General features: G+C 50.9%; 1 protein-coding gene across 1 annotated transcript; it reads right to left on the bottom strand.

Moving 5' to 3' along the window:
- Window positions 1-632: 632 nt before the first annotated feature.
- Window positions 633-20,003, bottom strand: SERPINB5 (serpin family B member 5). The gene is made up of 7 exons (XM_038770423.1): window positions 19,944-20,003; window positions 8,241-8,415; window positions 7,277-7,414; window positions 5,697-5,814; window positions 5,290-5,432; window positions 3,368-3,535; window positions 633-2,064 (listed from the first exon to the last, which is right to left on the bottom strand). The coding sequence occupies exons 2-7, from the start codon at window positions 8,406-8,408 to the stop codon at window positions 1,672-1,674; spliced, it is 1,128 nt and encodes a 375-aa protein (XP_038626351.1). The 5' UTR covers window positions 8,409-8,415; window positions 19,944-20,003; the 3' UTR covers window positions 633-1,671.
- Between the last annotated feature and the right edge of the window lie 878 nt (window positions 20,004-20,881).

Below are 20,881 nucleotides of genomic sequence, written 5' to 3'. Positions count from 1 at the left end.
AGGACAGTCAAGCATTTAGTACAGTGCTCTGCACGCAGTAAGCATTCAATAATACCATTGATTGATTTACTGATTGATTCCGTGACCTCTGACTCTCCAGCATTGCACAGTCTTGGGAAAAACACCATTACGCAAGACCCTCCCTGAGATCCCCTCCAGGACCCATGTGGGAGGTCCCTGATCTGTCCACCTGTCAGCAACATCCATTGACCCTCACCTGCCCAGGCTCATATCCTGTCCTGCCACGCCTGGGCTATGAGGGGGTGATGCAACCATGAAGAGGAGTGGGCACTGGAGCTGGGACTTGGAAAAAGCAGCATGGCCTAATAAATAGAGCACAGGCCTGGGAGTCAGGTGGTCGTGGATTCTAATCTCTGCTCCATCACTTGTCTGCGGTGTGACCTTTTGCAAGTCACTTAACTTCTCTGGGCCTCAGTTCCCTCATCTGAAAAATGGGGATGAAGACTGTGAGCTCCATAAGGGACAGAGACTGTGTCCAGCCCGATTTGCTTGTATCTCCTCTTCTCCCACAGAGCTTAATACAGTACCTGGCACATAGTAAGCGCTTAACAAATACCACAATTTTTATCATTATTATTATTGTTATTATTATTGATAATAAAAGGCAGCCGTGAGGGGCCGTGGGAGTTTCTCGGCAGCTGATGGACATCTCTTCCTGGCGACAGCACGCTTCAAGGCACTACAGACTGTGAGAGAGAGAGTCGGGGAGACTGGCTGTGGCAGGGATTGCCCAAGTAGGGAGAATTGGGCAGGGAGAGGGGCAGGGGAATGACTGCAGGGAGAGTGGGGGCAGAGGGTGGGAAGGTGGGGGTTGGAAGACAAGGAGCATATTTGATCATCTGGGCAAGGTGCGGGTGAGGGCGTGATGAGGCGTGGTGAGGTCTGGCTGGGTGGAAGTGAGGTGGGGACAGGTGAGGGTGAAAGCCTGAGTGAGGCGTGGGCTACAGCGTGAGCGAGACGTGAGGGTGGAAGCCAGAATGCTCCAACCCAGGAGCGTCAGAATTCTCTCACTGCTGCCCAGCATAGAGTGCACCGTTCTGGCCCCGGCCCATGAGATGCAGACGGTGGAACAGGGAAGGCAGGACACTGCTGGGGAGAAGAGAAATGGAGCTGGAGAAACAGAAGAATGTCCCCTTGTACCTTCTTCTTCCCACCAACAAATGTCCCCCAAGTGTCCCCCTCTAGGTGAGTCCTTGACCTTGAGCAACATCCCAGTGATGCTGTCCAGAGTCCTAGTTGGGCACAGGTAGGACTGGGGCTTCTGTTACCTTTCTCAAGCCTTTGTTTCTGCCACCCTAGGAGTAGCAAGTCCCCGGAGGAGGGGGTGGGGGGGATGAGGAGAAGAGATGAGGGGGACGGGCAGTTTCGAGCCCAGAGAGCTGGCAGGAGGCACCAGAGGTGCAGATGGGTGAGGGTGAGGGTGAGACTGAGACAGGGCTCGGGGCTGGGGAAGAGCTGCCAGGAGGGTGGAGGCTGGAAGAACCAGCACTACCAGCCCTGTGTTGGCCCAAAGTGCCAACCAGGCACTGATGCAGCAAGGGGCTCTGGGAGCAGGAAGGGGAGAGAAGGAGAGGACGGGGAGGGGAGTGGGGATGTAAGCGCCCACAGGAACCAGCAGAGGCAGGATGGATGTATTAAACTCAGGCCGCTTTAGGGAGAGCAGAACTTCCCGAAGAAGACAATGTTGCGCGTCTTGTTGTGCCTGATGATGTAGATGAAGGGGTGGTCGGCCTTGAACTCATCTTTGTGCTGCAGAATCCGGGAGCCAGGGACTTCGATAGATTCACCCCCGTCCTCAGTGATCTCCAGCATAGCCCCATGGACCACTGGGGACAGAGCAGCCCCCTTGACCTCTGTCAGCCCTGAGAAATCGGCAGCAGAGGTGTCAAAGGCCTTGGTCATCCCCAGCTTCTCCAGGGCTGCCTGAGGACCAAACATCGTGTCCACCTTAAATTTGGGGATGGACAGTTTGACCTTGGCATTGGCCATCATGCTGGGGTTGGTCCAGTCCAGCAGGGTCTCCGAGCTGAGCTGCTTTTCAACCTGAAGAGGGGAAGAAGAAAGCAAATGGTTGTGGAGTTCCCCACCTCTTCACTCCCAGTCTAGCACGCCACATATCAGTAGTTGCCTTCAACCTCAGGCTGGCTGTCCCCAAATCCAGATCTGTTGTCCCCACATCTGTGCCGGCCGAGCCCTACTGCTCCGCTGACGCCCACCTCCCACCATCGCGCCTGCGTTCCCTAAAGTCACCTTATAAGGAACAAGATAGTCTGTTGGGTGGACTTATGAAAATTTGCTAAGTCTAAAGAGTCCTGCAGTTTGGGAACAGCGCCTGATCCCGGAGAAAGCTGACAGTCCAGTTGGAATAACTAACACTAGCAGTCGGACAGGGCAGGATAGGGGGCTAAGGCAGGAACTGAGATGGCAGAGAAAGGAGGTGGGGAGTGGCATGGACAGAATGGGGCTAGGTGGGATGGGTGGGAGGTGGAAGGGGGGCAATGTTATCCCTGAGAAAATGTGGTTGCAGCCCCAGGGGTGCCCCGGGACAGTGGGGGAGCAGGTAGTCATCCTGATAGCTCCCCCCTCCCCTGCTCAGAGTTCCCCATAGCCACTGTTTCTGGGATAAAATAACTGGGACCTCAGGGAGGGGAGCACAAGGTCAGGGATATGGGCCATGGATATGTCCTGGGTGCCTAGGAAGGGGTGAGGGTCAGCCTGGCCCACCCATTCCAGCCCCCTGCTCAGGGCCCTCAGACTTTAGTGTGGCCTGGTTTACAGCAGAACCGTAAATCCGTCAATCCCAGCTTAGCCCGAGACCCTGCAATGATGCTCTCAATGAGAAAGAGAAAACTTGAGGGAGGAGGGGAAGGAAAAAGAGGATGTCATCTAAATTTCGTTCTCGTGAAGCGAGACCCAGAATCCTCTGCAGCTCTAGAATTCTCTTTTTGTGATTTCCACTGATGTGCTGGGGCTGACCGAGGGGCCTGGAGCAGGTGCGGTCGGCTGGAATAGATGGAGGCAGGATAGAGGCAGACTCCATCTCCTAACTAATAGTCTAGAATGAACCAACATTCAAGTTCTTTAAAACTAGACAATCAGCTTCTTGAGGGCAGGGAGTATATCGACCAACTCTATTGTCTTCTTCTAAGCACTTAGTACAGTACTCTGCAGAAGTATTCAGTAAATACCATTGTTTGATTGATAAACCTGAGCCCCAAGCAGTAGCTTCCAGACACCCTGTGGGGTTAAGAGGCACTTGGTGAGTGGCTGCAGAGAGACAGGACATGCTGGGGGAAAGGTCAAAGATGGATACAAGAGGATGGGGGGAAAGAGTCCAGGCCCCTACCTTCTCCAAGCCCGTGGTGCCATCCTCCACATCTTGGGGGAGCAGAATGAGCATGCTCAGGTGTTTGTTTTGGAAGGGGACTTCTATGATCTTGCAGTCTATGTCCTTGACATTGCCCATGCAGAAAGTCGCTTCCATATTCATCATCTGCACCGGTTTGCTGTCTGTCTGCAAAACACAGCAGCCGCCGCCAGCGGCTGTGAGCCGGGCCTTCACCTGGGCATAGCTCGAGAACAACGTGCAAGACCCACTCAAAAATCCCCCATCAGGCACCTGGGCCCCTGCCAGCTGTCCATCCCACTGCGGGGGATAATACGCCCAGAGCCAGGGAGTGTGGATGGCTCAGGGCATACTGTCACCACTGTGGCCAACACAACTCGAGTGCAGCCCCAACATTGGTAGGACACAGGTTTCCCCTGTCAAGCCCTGTTGCCTGAGCCATGCTTGCCCGGAGAGCAGGGTTGAGGGGTCGGGTCACAAGAGAAGGTCAGTTGCACTTCCCTAAGCACACTGGGCCCTGAGATTCTCAAGGTGCCCCCTCTCACCCACGGCTCCAATCACACCATCAAAAGCGTGGCCTTCAGAATGAAGGAACCTCGCTCTGGGACCCGCGCGTGGGCAGAAGTAGCTAGCCCACTTTCCTGTGCCCAGATAAAACTGAACCTAAACTATCTGAGATAAAGTCTCCCCAAGGAAGAACTTCCACACCCTCCTCTCTGGGGAGTGCCCAATGACTAAGCAGATTTTCTTATATTAAGGAAAGGGGACTATAATTTATGTTCACCCACATCCAGGGAAGGGAAATGACACCAGAGTCATCAGAGTCATGGGGGAAGCAGCATGGCGTAATGGCTAGAGCACAGGCCTAGGAGTCAGAGGGTCATGAGTTCCAATCCCACTCTACCACTTGTCTGCTGTGTGACCTTGGGCAAGTCACTTCACTTCTCTGGGCCTCAGTTCCCTCATCTGTAAAATGGGGATTGAGACTGTGAGCCCCAGGTGGGACGGGGACTGTGTCCAAACCGATTTGCTTGTGTTTACCCCAGCACTTAGTAGAGTGCCTGGCACATAGTAAGCACTTAATAAATGCTATTATTATTATTATTATTGTTATTGTTATTATTAGTCACCACCCCTCAGCCCTTGGTGGGGCTGATTTTTGGGTACGGTCCATCTCTATATGTTGCCAACTTGTACTTCCCAAGCACTTAGTACAGCACTCTGCACAGAGTAAGTGCTCAATAAATACAATTGAATGAATGAATTAATTTCAATGAAAACTGTGTGCCCACGTCCAGGTTCAGCCCTGGGCCCTGGTCCACAGCAGAATCATCTGTATCTGCACGGGGTTCTGGGTCCAAGTCGAACGTGAACCTGGGTGGGTGGCACTCAGTGGGCAAGCAGCGGAGCCAGGCCCAGGACTCAGACGAGCCATGAGGGAGCCCCGATTCAGCCTGCTCCTCCTGATGCCTCCCTCCAACTCCCACCTGACCCTATCAGCCCCATCCACGATCTGCAGAATCAGCTCCAGGGGCCAGCTGGACACTGAATAGAAAAGTCACCACTACCAAGACCCTCAGGCTTGGCCCCTGCTCTCCCTGTTCCCTCACCACCCTTGCAGCCACCACCATAGCATGACACCGGTCCAATGCCAGCGTGGCACTCATCCGACGCTGACACGGGACCAGTGATCTGATGCAGATTTGCTACTGGCCGATGTTGACGGGGCACCGGTCCATTGCTCTTCTGGAACCGGTCTGCCACACTACCAGTGATCTGCCACCAACACGGTCCCAGTCTAATGCACACTGTACCAGTGAGCTGACTATGCCACGGCCACCAGTCTGCCCCTGACACTTTAAGCCGGGATTCTTCTATCCCAGGTTTGAGTCGGGAACGTCAAGCGGACGCTGAGCCAGTACCTTGTTTATTCGGAAAGGGCACTCTTTGGTTTCCGATTCGGGAAATTTCTTCATCCATTTTCCTATGAAATAGGCTGCATTCACCATTAGGATCTTAGTCTGGTCAGTCACATTACTCTCAGCCAAGATGTTCTCAAAGTGCCCTGCAGACAATGTACAAAGTGTTAATCTCGCAGATTCACCCCTCACCTCCATCCCGGGCCTCCTAGAAGGAGCCCTTCTAGCCCCCGGCCCCCATCCAGTCCCCAAGGGAGACTAAACACAGGGGGATGGACTCCATGACTTTATGTAGCTCCCTCCTCCAAGCCAGTGGTTCTGGGATCTATTTTATGAATGAAGAAAGAGAGGATCACAAGGAGTTCAGGAGCCCTCAGAGGGGAGTGCTTGTTGGCATAAAGGACCCTTACCATCTGTGAGGTCCTTCATCGATTTATTGATCTGCTCTTTGGTTTCTTCCAATTTTTCTTTAAAGTCCACAGTTTCCATTTCGTTTGCATAGGGCCTCTTTGTGGAACTGACAAACTCCTGAAAGACGGTCACAGTTAGCAACATGCTTTGTCATTCCCTGATGAAGGGGAGATTAAGAGAGGCATAGAGAACTCTGCAAAGGTTCTAGTCATGGTGTGGGCTTTTAAAGTGTTTGAAAGCAAATGAACATAAACATTCTCCCAGGTGTCAGTGCTGTAACAGAACAAACTGAAGAGCTGAATTCACGTCTGCACATTCTGAAAGTGTCCATGACCGGCAAAAGCTGCGTGTACTAGGTAGGTTCAGACAGCCCAACCATCCGATAATCAGCAAAGCCCAGTGTTGGGAGTCACAGCCAAACGCTCAGGAACTGGGGGACAGAGCTGCCATGCCCGAGACCGGGGGGCTCTGCCCATTACTCCCTGCTCCCCAAACTTCCTGACTCTGCCCAACGCCCTACCAAGCACCATGATTCTGTTGTCTCCTCCCAGGCCCCTCTGCCCACCTCAACAGCTCCGCTGTGCTCCCACTTACACACCAGACCCCTGAAAGCCCAATTGCCCTCACTTTAATCACCCCTTCTCCTCACGGCTGCACCAGTCCCATATTCTGAATCTGTCCTTAATCCATTCTGAACTCGCCCTTCTGCCCTTTTTATTTTAATGGCATTTGTCAAGCTCTTACTATGTGCCAGGCACCGTAGATGTAAGCCAATCAGGTGGGACACAGTCCACGTCCCACCCGGGGCTCACCGTCTTACTCCCCATTTTACAGATGAGGTAACTCAGGCACGGAGAAGTTAAATGACTTGCCTAAGGATACACAGCAGGTATTGGCGGATCTGGGATTAGAACCCAGGTCCCTCTGACTCCCAAGTCTGTGCTCTTTCCACGAGGCCAAGCTGCTTCTCTTTTTTCAAAACATGTTGACCACTGCTGCCCCACAGTTGCAACTCCCCATCTGGGAACCCCAGGACCGCAGGACAGCAGGATGGGAAAAAGACAGAGCAGTGGGGTGGGAGAGGGACTGAGGTAGGAAGGACAGCGGGATGGGACAGAGCAGGGTAGCAGGATGGGGTGGATCAGGGGAGGGCCAGCAGAGGAAAGCACTGACATCATGGGCATCTGGGCCTGCCTGGAATCCACAGCAAAGAAATGGCAGGGGTGAGACAGATCTTTTTTTTTAGAAGACACAAGCCTGTGGGTGGACTGGGAGCCATAGGGCAAAGAGAATAGAGGAGGGAGACTAGTCAGAAGAAAAGCATTTAAATCATGCCTTGTACTAATATGGCACTTCCATTTTCCACAGTGCTGTTGCATCAGTCATCTCATTTTATCCTGAAACAGCCTTATAGGCAGAAAGAGGCAGGCACTATTATCCCCACTTTATGGAAGCAGAAACTGAGACCCTGAGAGGTTCTGGCTACTTGGGGCCACTTCCCTGGCCTAGCCTCCCAGACCCCCCGCCACCATATGAGGTGGCAGCCATTCACTGGGAGGGAAAAAACAAGGCGGCTCACCGTGGAAGGGCTGAGAGACTTGTCCAAGTAGAGGCGTTTGATTAACTTCAGCGAGTAGAAGGAACTGAGTTTGTTTACATCGGACGTTACAGTCTGGAACCCAAAAGGCACGTCTTTGACATTTTCAAAATGAAGGACCTGGTAACACAGACAGAAATTTGTTTGTCAGAGATCACATTTCCTCCTGGTGTGGCTGGATTTTTGCTAATGAGCACTAAATAAAGCAGAACACATAAGCAACTTCTACTGAGAGTGCTGTCTTCCAGAAACTAAGATCATGGCACTAGTTATTATTATTAATATTAATAGCAATTATTATGGTGTCTGTTAAACACTTACTATGCACCCAGCACTGTTCTAAACACTGTAGTAGATATAAGTTATCAGGTTGGACACAGTCCCTGTTCCGCATGGGGCTCATGATCTAGGTAAGAGGGAGTAGAATTTTAATCTCTACTTTGCAAATGAAGACACCAAAGCACAGAGAAGTGACTAGCCCAAGATTCCGTGCTCTGAGCCCACCGTCCAGGGTTGGTGCCTCGGAGACAAACTCATGCCTAATTGGGTCTTCCCCTGCCCTGACTAGCCATGCCTAGTTCCTAAGCACCACGGCTTAGTGGAAAGATCACGGGCTTGGGAGTCAGAGGACGTGGGTTCTAATCCCTGTCTGCCACTAGTCTGTTGGGTGACCTTGGGAAAGCCACTTAACTTCTCTATGCCTCAGTTACCTCATCTGTAAAATGGGGATTAAGACTATGAGACCCACTTGGGACAACCTGATTACCTTACATCTACCCCAGGGCTTAGAACAGCACTTTGTACATGGTAGGCGTTTGATACCATCATTATTACTATCATTCCGGGGGGTCCGCCCATCAACTCCTTCTCACTGCTTTCTGCATTTGCCCCTTATGTATCCAGCCCGTCCCCTTCCAGTGAGAGAGAGACAGAGGAAGTGGCTTACCTTTCCCATCTCATCTGCCGTGTCTCCTTTGGTGCCCACTTGAGCCAGAGACAGGGACGTCGAGAGGCAGAGTGGAGAGAACAGCACATTCCCAGTCTTATTCTTGGTACACATCTCCTTGAACATGTCAACTGCAAAGGCTGTGTTGGCCACTCGCAGAGCATCCATGGTTCACCTGGGCACAGACCAGGGTGGTAAAGATCAGTACACAAATGTATCCTCTTATGGTTTCAGTTGAGAAAATTTTTCTGAATCACAGACTGCCATTGCTATTACCAAACTAGATTTTAGGATTGATTCCACGGGGATGAGACTCTAGGAGGGGCCTAAATTGTTTCAGACTGGGAATCCCAGCCTCTTTCCAAAATATCCAAACCAGGGCTTCCCAGCCCCACTCCCCCCATGTATCGCCAAGGAGCCTCTTGGCCATGAGCTCCTCGAGCAGTGAAGCCAAGTCCTGTGCTTCTCTCATCTCCCCCTCAGCGTTTAGTCCATGAGGATCCCCCACAATCCAAACCCCCGTAGATGCTCAGTGACTATTTCTGAGGACTTTATGCCCCTCCCCTCTTGGAGTCCAGCAGTCTGAGCTGGTCATATTCACCGGCTTCCCTGTGACTGGGGTTCTGGTGAGAAATCATCGGCTTCACAGCCATGGGGGGCCCAAAGCAGTGAGAGCTGCTGCAACACCACAGAAAGAGAATAGCACCTGTGGCCAAGAGCTGGACACTGAGGAGCTGAGGCCATGGTTCTGAGAACAAATGGCCGCTCCCAGACCATGACATCAGTGGTCACCACCTCCTGGAGGGGGCCCTGACCACAGAGACAATTGCAAATGAGGCAACCCTGGAACAAGCTGCCCAGTTTGCCTGGAGGCCTCAGTGAACATCTGATGAGCATGGGAATGTTGGGAACATCGGGAATACTTCTACTCTAGACGTGGTCCACCTGGATGGTCCAGGTCGACAACCCTGTGGGGAGAACTCAGATGAGGAGAAAGGAGGGCCCAGAGAGACTGATCCCAGGAGCGGCAATATCCATCAGGCTGATTGTCACAGGAATCTGCAGTGGAAAAAACCACTGGGCCCAGGTTTCAAAAAGCGCTCAAAAAATACAGTTGATTGACTGATTGATTGATCGACCACGTGGTATTGGAGACTTGAACACAACGGGCCTCACCCTACCTAGCAGGCCATCACCTGCATGAAGCCCCTCCAGCTCTGTAGGTGAAAGCCACTGTGGCTCCAGCCCAGATCCTCCAGATCCTCCCAGGCCATATGTCGGGGAGAAGCAAAAAACCTTCGCATCACTACACCTCTTCCTGGCTCTGAGAGTGGAACTGTCGGCACTCGATCTGCTCCGGATTCTCAGTAGGCGTGAAACCAGCCCTCCATCACCCAAATCAGGCAGCCAGCTGGACACTAAACTCCTGGGATGAAGTTCCAGTGTGATAACATCAAAGCAGTCCTATCAGGATCAGAAACTCCACTGGCTTTCCCTGCATGGCTGCCAAATGGGTGTGTCCAGAGAAACGGCTCCCAGGCAGTCATTAGGGCCCAGGCTCTGGAGTAGACAATTCCAGGACTCGTTTGGCAAGAAGATCTCCAAGATCAAAGAAAGAGCTCTTTGCAGCAGATGGAGCAACGTTCCTCACAGCAGTCCAGGACCAGGCCTGGAGATCCAGGGGGGCAGGGAGGGATACCGAGGCTCGGGGAGTGAGGGGAATACCAAGGCTGGGAGAGTTAGGGAGATACCCAGGTCGGGCTACACGGACTGAAACCCAACCAGGCCCCCTGTGTGGCCCAGGGGAGTTTATATGGCTCACTTCCATCCTGCAGTCAGTCTGGCAATCTTTTTTAATAAGCAATTACTGTGTGCAGAGCACTGTACTAAATGCTTGGGAGAGTACAATATAACAATTTAACAGACATCTGCCCACAGCGAGCTTACTGTCCCTGTGAAGGTTGGCAGAAATGCCACCACCAGGATCCCATCCCAGATGGGGACACTGAAAGAACTTAACTATGGGTCAAGCATTGTGCTCTATGGTTCCACCACATCCTCAACTCCCTTTCCCTCTACGGGGTGAGGCCCCTTGGAGAGAAGCTAGTCAGAACAGCAGCATGTGCTCGGGTGACCAGAGGGGTCTATCCTGGCCACGAGTCTGGAGTTCTGGGCACTGTAACCTGAAAGCCTGTCGAACTTTGGGCATTTTTTTTTATTTTTGACATAAATCAATGCTTAGTGGACCTGCAGTGGTGATTACTGCACTGGCCAAGAACTGGCCAAGAGCTGACAATTTGCCCAAGGGCGAAGCTCTCCCCTACCATAGTTAGAGCCCAAAACAAGGGAAACTTGGGGCCTGTCAGTATTCCAGCCCCGATTCAGAGGTGGGGTCAAGGGGGAAGGGTAGTCATGGTGGGAGGGGGTGGGAGAATGAAGGAAGGAATGTGGCCCCATCTGAGGTGTACCAATAAGCGTGGCACAGTGGAAAGAGCACGGGCTTGGGAGTCAGAGGTCATGGGTTCTAATACTGCCTCTGCCACTTGTCAGCTGTGTGACTTTGGGGAAGTCACTTAACTTCTCTTTGCCTCAGTTACTTCATCTGTAACATGGGGATTAAGACTGTGAGCCCCATGTGGGACAACCTGATTACCTTGTATCTCCCCCAGTGCTTAAAACAGTGCTTGGCACGTAGTAAGCATTTAACAAATGCCATTATTATTATTATTATTTTTATACAAGTCACCCCCTGGAGCATAGGGAAGATGTCACAGGAAGTCTTCCTGGACTGGCTACTGAAGAAGCCACATGGCCTAGTGTATAGAGCCCGGGTAACAAAAGGATCTGGGCTCTAACCCTGGCTCCACCACTTGTCTGCTGTGTGACCCTGGGCAAGTCATTTCACTTCTCTGGGCCTCAGTTCCCTCATCTGTAAAATGGGGATTGAAACTGTAAGCCCCATGTGGGACAAGGACTGTGTCCAAGCTGATTAGCTTGTATTTACCCAAGGGCTTAGTAGAGTGCCTGGCACATACTAAGCACTTAGTACCATAAAAAAGAGCATTCCTACTTACTGGGAGGCGGGGTGCTTCAGATCACACAATCAACCAATTCATCACCATTAGCTGACCTGGATACTGCCAGATACAGGGAAAGTCTGCTGCCCTGGGAAGTGATCAGGGACTACATCTGATTCTGTCTCCATCACTGCCAAAATTAAGCAGGGCTAGGCCACTGGTCTAGTCTTGTTCAGTCCATTCCATTCACCCATGCTTGAGGACAGAACAAAGAAATTGAAATCTAGTATGAGTATACAATTCCGGGCCCTTGGGATTCTCCTTCAATTCAATGGGTGAGTTGATCAATGGGATCAAAAGTCAGAGCCACGTGAGCTGGTGGGTAGACAGGACTGAATTATGGGTGTGGGGGGCAGCACTGGGAGGACTCAGAGAAGGACCTGAGGGAGGGAGGGAAGGAGAGAGACAAGCGGGGAAGGGAGGAGAAAGGCAAGAAAAGCTGAAGGAGCCAAAGTTCCTTTACTTCTGGCCCATCACCTCCTGCCTTCCTGGCTCCGGGTGGCTTTGTGACTCGAACAGAGGACAAAAACAATGTTTTTGTTTCATATCAGACCCTGAAGGTGTGCGGGGACTAATCCCAAAACCAGAACAGTAAGTTCTCCTAAAACTGGGGCTTGCATTCTTAGAAAAACGGTGTTGAGGAGACCCCACCCTGCCCATGAGCTCTGCCGGGCCCATGCACACAATCATTTCTTCCAATTCCAATACTGGACCCAGGCAGACACATGTCATCAGAAGAACGTTTCCTAATACCTCAACAGCATTCTAACACAATTTATAACACAAACCCACACTCTGGCAGAACCAGGTGTGCCTGGTTGCATAGACCAAAGCATTTAGCTCTATCACTACATTGGACTCAACTCCTGAATGAGTTGTTGGCTGGTCAATGGATCAATCAGTCAATCGATCAGTAGTATTTACTGAGTGCTATGTTTGCAAAATGCTGTACTGAGTTCCTGGGACCCATGTTGATTGGCTGATTGATTCATTTAATCATATTCATGGAGCTGCTACTGTGTGCAAAGCACTGTTCTAAGTGCTTGGGTGGGTACAATATAAAAATAAACAGACACATTCCCTGCCCACAATGAGCTTTCAGTCTAGAGTCAAGCTTATCCTGCTGACTCTGCCCTAGAAGCCCCCATGCCAGAAGACAGGCCAATCGATAATGAGCCTCTTTTGAGAATCAGTGAAGCACAATTAGCTTGAAGAAGATCAAGCAAATGCTATCACTGAAGTCTGCTTACATTGCACAGAGTACGTACTCAATGAATACTGTGGATTGACTGGCCCAAGAAGCTCTCAGTATAAAGAGGCTACTCCAGACACGGCAGAGAGCCAACAAAAAAGAGCTACAGTGAAGGATGGCCCCCGACCCCCACCCCACTGCCTGCACGAGGTCGATGAGGGATGACGGCTCACACATCGCTCTCTTCAGCCACCATCACCCGCAGGGATAAAACCTCAGTGGTTCCATTGCTGGTCTCCAAAGGGGCAGTGCCACCCACAGGAGCCACCCACAGTGCCACCCGAGTATTCTATGGCTATCACCCTTCAGTCCCTACCAGGTCATATGTCACAAAATACCAACAAGTCAAAGTGCTCATTAAAGATGAAAGGAGCATTTGGCATAAAACTCCCTTTGGAAACACCTTGACCTAAATTTGCTTGGCTGATCTTAAAGATTAGATTCAGAAATTATCCTTGCAACCATCTTGTCCATCACAACCAAACCAAGATTATTCTGTGCTCCACTTCCCAGTGTTGACTACCAGCTTTAAATGGGACAAAAGAAAACAGCTTCATTTCCAGCAAGGTTGAGGCATGATCAACTTTGAGAAGGCAAATCAATGAATCCTTCTTGCAGAACCAAAATAAAAGAAGGCAGCATGATCTGGTGTAAAAACTATAGGACTGGGAGTCAGGAGACCTGACTTCCCTTCCCAGCTCTGCCACTGATCTGCTGTGTGATCCTGGACAAGTCACTTAACCTCTCTGAGCCCCAGTTTCCTTATCTGTAAAAAGGAGATGAGATTCCTGCTTTCTCTCCCCCAAGAATCAAACACTGTGTCTTATCTAGCTCAATGCTTAGCATAGCACTGATCACTTAGCAAACACAACCATTGCTATTTTTTCTATTCTTGATAGTAAGGTTCTTCAAACCCTAGCTACTAAGTGTGGTTGTGATATATCTATTGTGGGGACTCGGTAAAACCTGGACTGGAGGTGATGGGCTAGGTATGGTAGTGCATACTGGGCTGGGTAGCAGAATTCAGTTACTGCTCCAAGTTCTAAGTTGCCAATGAAAACCCCTGGTTACATATAGACTTTTCCAGATGTGAATTGGACACATCTGGACACAGTACTGATTGGAATTGCAAGGCAATCCATAATCCCTTGCATGTCTTCTCCCGTTTGTGCCACAGGAAGTCAGATGTGGTCGGAGCACCTTCTCAAACATTGCAGGGGGGCTCTTCAAGAGGATTTTCAAGGTAAGGTAGAACCAAGCTGTGCCTCGGAGGCCCACAGCCTGCTATGGGTCAAGTACGAGGCTGTCAATTTATTGGACAGAGTCCTTTGATGGCCTTGACCCAAGGCAGGAGGGCTGTGACAGAAATGAACCTGCTCAAGAACCACAGCCTACTGGACTCAGCCGAGCACAACCCCAGACTGTGTTCTGGATCATCAGCAGTAGACACTTTTCTTCATGGGCAGAGGGAGGTTTTGAAAGGCTCACGCTGGACAGATGAATCTTTCTTCCAGAACTAAAATAGAGCAGCTAAAACCTGACTGAAAGGTAGGAGACTTCCCTTCCACCTTGGTTTCCTAACTGTAACATGGCCTTGCTTTCAGGAACTCATCCTTCTTTCCAGACTTCTTCCTCTAGTCTGGACATGATTTTGTGTCCTCCCCATTTAGGAGGTAAGCAACTCAAGGGCAGGGATTGTATTTTCCACCACTATTGTACTCTTCCTCAGTACCTAATACAACTTCCGGAATGCTGTATCCCAGTAGCTTTCCCCCTTCTAGACTGTGAGCCCACTGTTGGGTAGGGACTGTCTCTATGTGTTGCCGACTTGTACTTCCCAAGAACTTAGTACAGTGCTCTGCACACAGTAAGCGCTAAATAAATACGATTGATTGATTGATTGACATCAACCAGAAAAAAATTGAAAGTGTACATAACTCTGAGATGCTGGAATGAGAATCCTTGCCCATGGAGAGAGGCTACATCAAGCATCTGGGATTCTGAGAAACTCATAGAATGTAAAGCATTATCATGTATATATTGCTGCTAACGCCGCTCTTGTTTTAATTTGACATGGCCTTTCTTCACTAACACCCAGACCTACATGAAAACCTGACTGGTACAGTGTTTCCAATGTCACTGATGCCCAGTCATGCAGAACACAGGAATAAGCTTTGTGTTCCAAATATCCTGAGCACACATTTACTGTTCTGTCCCCTGAGCAGGTAAAGAAAAGTCAGCAGGTCCGATCTGCCTTAAGATTTGATTTTCAGTGATTCTCCTTTCCCAAGAAAAATGAAGAGGAGAATTGCTTTGTGACTCCAAGCATCCAAAAGAGCACCTTTGACAGTGTTGACTTGCAGAGATCCAGACAGAGATGTGAACACCATTCCTGAATCGACTGTGAGACTAAGCTCACCAGGGCTTCAAGAGGTCTCTGCTCCTCCACCCACCCACCTGCCCGTCCACCCATGTGCTAAAGCTACGAGGCACACCCAGCTCCGAGTTAGACAACACCAGTCAGCCCTCATCTGACTCAAGAGCAGTTCCCAAAGGGCTTTTGCAGGAGCAGAGAAGTCATTTGCTTCTCTTTCTGAATGTAAAGCCCAAAGGAATGGGGCTGCTGAGCAGGCTGCTCTGCTGGGAGTGGGCTTAAATGCTAAGTTAGGGCAAAATCTCTTCTGGCTCTGAGAACCTCCTGAAGCCTCAATGTCTGACTTGGGGACAGTGAGCATCCCAGATTCTCACTACCCCAGTCATGCTGCAGAGCAAGAGCGACAGGCCATCGCCAGCAGAAAGGAGGGGCTGGGGGAAGGCAGACAGGGGATGGGCGCCAGATCTGGGACACAGACATGGGAACACGGTGATGCAATACCACAAAAACAAGAAAAACAAATGTCAGCCAAAACTACTCACAACATACACTACACAATCACAGTACATATGACATCTAACTCCTGCCTATTACAGAAAAACAGCAATCACCATTATGTGAGAATCTGTTCTTTCCCAGAGAGGAAATCCACCTAGAGGGTGATAAATTCTTTGGTCCTTCGTCCCCCCATCTTTCTTCAGAGAACAGGAGGGAAGAGCCCAAGGACAAAGGAAATGAATACCTAGAGAGATGGAAACACTGGCAGACATTTGCAGCTCATTTCTACCCTCCTGGGGCCTACTTGAGGACATGGCCTCATTTCTCTCATTTCTTTCTGTCCATCCTGGCAAGTGGCACCTCTTCTATCCCTGCTGCTGCCCCATAAAGCCCACCTCCTTTGCCGAGGAGAAATGTGCTGCCAGTGGATTCCATACAGAGATGGAGCAAGGGAAGATGAGTAGGAGGAGGACAAGGAGGAGGAGGCTCAGAGAGCTAGGGAGGAAGTCCAGGGAAGCCTCTGACTCATTCATTCATTCAATCATATTTATTGAGCACTTACTCTGTGCAGAACACTGTACTAAGCACTTGGAAAGTACAAGTTGGCAACATATAGAGACAGTCCCTACCCAACAATGGACTCACAGTCTAGAAGGGGGAGACAGACAACAAAACAAAAAATTTGGACAGGTGTCAAGTCATCAGAATAAATAGAAGTAAAGCTAGATGCACATCCTTAACAAAATAAATATAATGGTAAATATGTACAAGTTAAATAAATAGAGCAATAAATCTGTACAAACATATATATAGGAGCTGTGGGGAGGGGAAGGAGGTAGGGCGGGGGGATGGGGAGGGGGAGAGGAAGTAGGGGGCTCAGTCTGGGAAGGCCTCCTGGAGGAGGTGAGCTCTCAGGAGGGCTTTGAAGGGAGGAAGAGAGCTAACTTGGTGGATGTGCGGAGGGAGGACATTCCAGGCAAGGGGGAGGACATGGGCCGGAGGTCAACAGCGGGACAGACGAGAACAAAGTACAGTGAGGAGGCTAGCAGCAGAGGAGCAGAGGGTGTGGGCTGGGCTGTAGAAGGAAAGAAGAGAGGTGAGGTAGGAGGGGGGCGAGGTGATGGAAAGCCTTGAAGCCGAGAGTGAGGAGTTTTTGCCTGATGTGTAGGTTGACTGGTAGCCACTGGAGATTTTTGAGGAGGAGAGTAACATGCCCAGAGCATTTCTGCACAAAGATAATCCAGGCAGTAGCATGAAGTACAGACTGAAGTGGGGAGAGACAGGAGGATGGGAGATCAGAGAGGAGGCTAATGCAGTAATCCAGTCGGGATAGGATGACTGATTGAACCAGCAGGGTAGCAGTTTGGATGGAGAGAAAAGGGTGGATCTTGGCGATGTTGCGGAGGTGAGACCAGCAGGTTTTGGTGATGGATTGGGTGTGAGGAGTGAACGAGAGAGCAGAGTCGAGGATGAAGGTTGTGGGCTTGTGAGACGGGAAAGATGGTATTGCCATCTACAGTGATGGGACATATTGACTACTGAACACAGACCTCTAGAATGAGACCAGAACCAGATCATCTAGAACCCGTACCTAGAGCAGAGGCAGCCTGACATCCCTTGCCTCCAGGAATCAGGTTTATTATTATTATTATTATTATTATTATTATTATTATTATTATTATGTTATTTGTTAAGTGCTTGCTATGTGCCAAGCACTGTTGTAAGAGCTGGGGTAGATAAAAGGTAATCAAGTTGGACACAGCCCCTGTCCCATATGCCGCTCACAGTCTCAATCTCCATTTTACAGATGAGATAACTGAGGCCCAGAGAAGTTAAATGACTTGCCCAAGGTCACACAGCAGACAAGTGGCAGAACCAGGATAAAAGCCTTCAATCTTTGACTCCCAAGCCCTTACTCCTGCCATTAGGCCATGCTGCCTACATATCACAGTCAAAGTCAGATGAGGGACAAGAGCAGTCTTGACGCCTCCAAGAAATAGAAAGATGCCTTCGAAGTTGGTGATTTCCGTGTTTGATAAGTTGATTCTTATCATAATCAGTAAGGGTTCACTAAGTGCCAGACACTACACTAGTTGCCCAGGAATCTGCAGTTGACCACTGCACTCAAAGTCAAAGACTCAGATTGTGCCCTCAAGAAGCTCATAGTCAAATGCTTTCCACACTGCTGAGTGCCCAAGCCCCCCAGAGTCCCCTAGAGCTCTGGGCCCCTTCACTGTGGCAGCAGCCCAACCCCACGAAATAATAATAATAACTGTGGTATTTGTTAAGCACTTATTATGTGCCAGGCACTGTACTAAACATTGCAGTAGATACAAGCAAATCAGGTTGGACACAGTCCCCATCCCACACGGGGCTCACAGTCTCAATCCCCATTTTACAGATGAGGTCACTGAGGCCCAGAGAAGCAAAGTGACTTGCCCGAGTTCACGCAGCAGACAAGTGTCAGAGCCAGGATTAGAACCCATGACTTGCTGACTCCCCAGCCCATGCTCTGTCCACTAGGCCATGCTGCTTCTCTACCACGTGTGTAGGTCTTGGGGCCTTGGGGACGCTGAGGGTGGGCCGCACCCACAGTCCGGAACCCAGAAGCATCGAAGTAGCAGATTTCACTGTATGACAAAGCTCACCCAGAAGCTGCTGACTCATTTACTATGGAAATCCTTAAACGACAGGTTGAGAAAACTGGCTTCAGCCTAGCAGCAGCTGCAGATAGAAATTCCTCTATCTCTCCGCCCACGTCGCCATCTCCAGAGTCAGCGAAGAGCTGACACTGCCTTCTACAGAGCAGAGCCCAGTGAGTTACACACCCACCCAAACCCAAGCCTCAGCCTCAGGGGGAAGGTGTGAAGAGGGTCAATCTCCCGGGTGAAAAAGACCAGGACCAGTGGACATGGAGAGTCTGGGTGGGGAATGCCAGGTGCCGCCTGGGAGCCATGCAGCCGGGGCCTGGACTTGATAGGGCTGGGAATGGGCTGCCACCATTTTCCTGGGAAGGGAATCCCGGGAGCTTAGGGATGCCAAATCAGTCGATTTTCCTTTTTTGACTCTGCCTCCTCCTCCGGGTCACCATTGTTGGGAGCCTCGTGGGAATTTCTGGGCTGGCAAGGGAAGGTGGAAGGCTAAGCTTATGGGAGAGGGGCTATCTGCCAGAGGAATTGTCCACCCTCCGGTTGGCCAATCCCAGGAGCCCTGGATCCAGGGAAGCTATCACAGAGGAGTGGCCCTGCTAACCATATGCACAGAAGGGGTGGGAGGGGAGGGCTCACAGGAACTGAAAGAAAGGCCACCTGGAGCCCAAGCCCCCAGCAAGGAATTTGCTATTTCACCTATCCCTGAGAGTGTTACCAGCTCTGGGCCAGGGGCTCAGGAAATGGAGGCTTCATCATCTTTCAATCAGTGATATTTATTGAGCACCTACTGTGCAGAGCACTGTACTAAGCATTTGGGAGAGTACAATATAACAGAGTTGGTAGATGCAGTCCCTGTCCACAGCAAGCTTACAGTCTAGAGAAAGCAAGCTCTGTTCCCTGCTCTGTTCCAAAAGGCAGAGGTCAATAGGGTTGGCGACCAACTTGATTCCTCTCCCAAGCACTCTGCCTCAATTGGTACTCATTAAACCCCGACTTGATTGATGAAATCCTCCCCAGAAGGATGTGGCCCATCCCTGGGGACTGTGCATGCTGACTAGACCCCCTCCTCTAGGAAAGTAAGCTCTGTGTCTGAAGCAGGAGGAACAACCAGCGGGCAGATTCTTGGGCATAAGTGACCGTGCCCACTCAAGATTAAGATTCCAGAAAAAAGCAACAAAGTCTCCTGTATGCTTATCTTCCACGGGCCTGGCTTCTAACCCCGGAGATGGGGCAGGTGCCTAAGGGAGTCCCACTGCCTGGGGACTCCGGCTGGGCAGGGCCAACCATTCTCCAGCAGTGGCCCAGGGATGGACTGACGAACAGTCAAATTAACTTAGGAGAGAAAACTCTAGGCATGCTGCACAGCTGGGAGGGGTTAGTCAGGGCCTTGAGGATTTCCCCTTTAGAAAAGGAAAGGGAAGAAAGAGAGCAGAGTTGTTAGCACTGAAAAGGTCCCGGCTTCAGAAACAGCAAGAGACGTTCCTTGCAGGCAAAGCGGACAAGAGTAGAGAATGTGTGGTGACCAGGCAATGCTCCCTCCCCACCCCAAGAGCCCAAGCATGCTGCCACTGCTAGCTTTTGCCTTATACAGTTAGCTGTCTGCCCAGGTTTGTGCCCTGGGTGGTGCCACGCAATGGAAGTAACAGAGGAAGCACGGCAAGCAAGAAGGTGGGGGGACAGGAAGGCAGAAGAGTAAAGAGCAATCTAGTCAGGGCAGACTTGAAGCAACAGTCCTGAAGCCAGTACGCCACGCCCTGGAACTATTTGTGGAATTTCATTTCTTTTCTCACCGGAGAAGACGTTCCCCATTGGCCAGACTGCTTAAAAGATGAAATTTGTTTCCCCCCTTACCTGGCTGGACGATAGTCCCAGAAAGTCACTGGAGAGAAAGATGAGACTCGTGGAGGAGGGAGAAGTTGGCGTTTATGGCGACGCCGGGGAGAACAGAAAGAGCCTGTTTGCTCACCTGAACTCCAGCACCACTCCCACCTCACCGCTCCTGATTTGCACTCTCTCTGGCCCTCCCCCGGCTCTCTCCTCTTACTCATGCCTCTTGGCATGATTAAAAATGATTCAGGATGAACTTGCTGTGGTCTGCACGGCTTTCAGAAGCCAGCTACATGTTCCAGCAGGAACCAGCCATTTGGATTCTGCCCCGAGTAACGCCAACCCATTGGGCAGCAAGCGACCCTGGCAATGGGCAGGTGACGGCAGGAAGGAAGTTGGACTGGCCCGAAGAGCAGAAGGGCCAAGACCCCGACTGTAGCCTTCTGGCCGGACTTACATTTAAGCAAGGCCCAGGAGAGCCAGTACCCACTGGGCCCTTCATGCAAGGTAACCCCACCTGGCCTCGGTTGCCTGGAGCCCTGTAGTTCCTACAGGGGTTCACACTTGGACGGGTACCTCCCTCGCACAGCCAGAGCCATTGGCCCCAGTCGACTGCATCCACAGCCCCAGCCCCAAAAAGGGAAGAGTCAGGCAGGGAGGAACTTCCTCTCGGGCAGTGAGAAGCACTAGACTGGGGAGGAGTAGGGCAAACAGCAGCCGGGGAAGACTGCTGCCCTTGCCCGAGTCATTCCCAGATTGGTTCTTCCCTGCGCTCCTTCCGGCCAAGGACAACAGGAGGGCTGGGTAGTCAAGCGGAGAGGTTCTTCTTGCACCACCCCAAATCCCATTGCTCTTCCAAAGACAGGCCCTGTCCTGTGACCAACCAAGCAAAACTAACAGCCCTGGGGCAGGTGAGGGACTCCCAAGGCCATGTCACCAATGAACACAGATCAATGTTCCCA

Source organism: Tachyglossus aculeatus, chromosome X3 (assembly GCF_015852505.1).
Source record: "Tachyglossus aculeatus isolate mTacAcu1 chromosome X3, mTacAcu1.pri, whole genome shotgun sequence".
Lineage (NCBI taxonomy): Eukaryota > Metazoa > Chordata > Mammalia > Monotremata > Tachyglossidae > Tachyglossus > Tachyglossus aculeatus.
The sequence above is the reverse complement of the archived record's forward strand: the minus strand, read 5'-3'. Positions and strand labels throughout refer to the sequence as shown.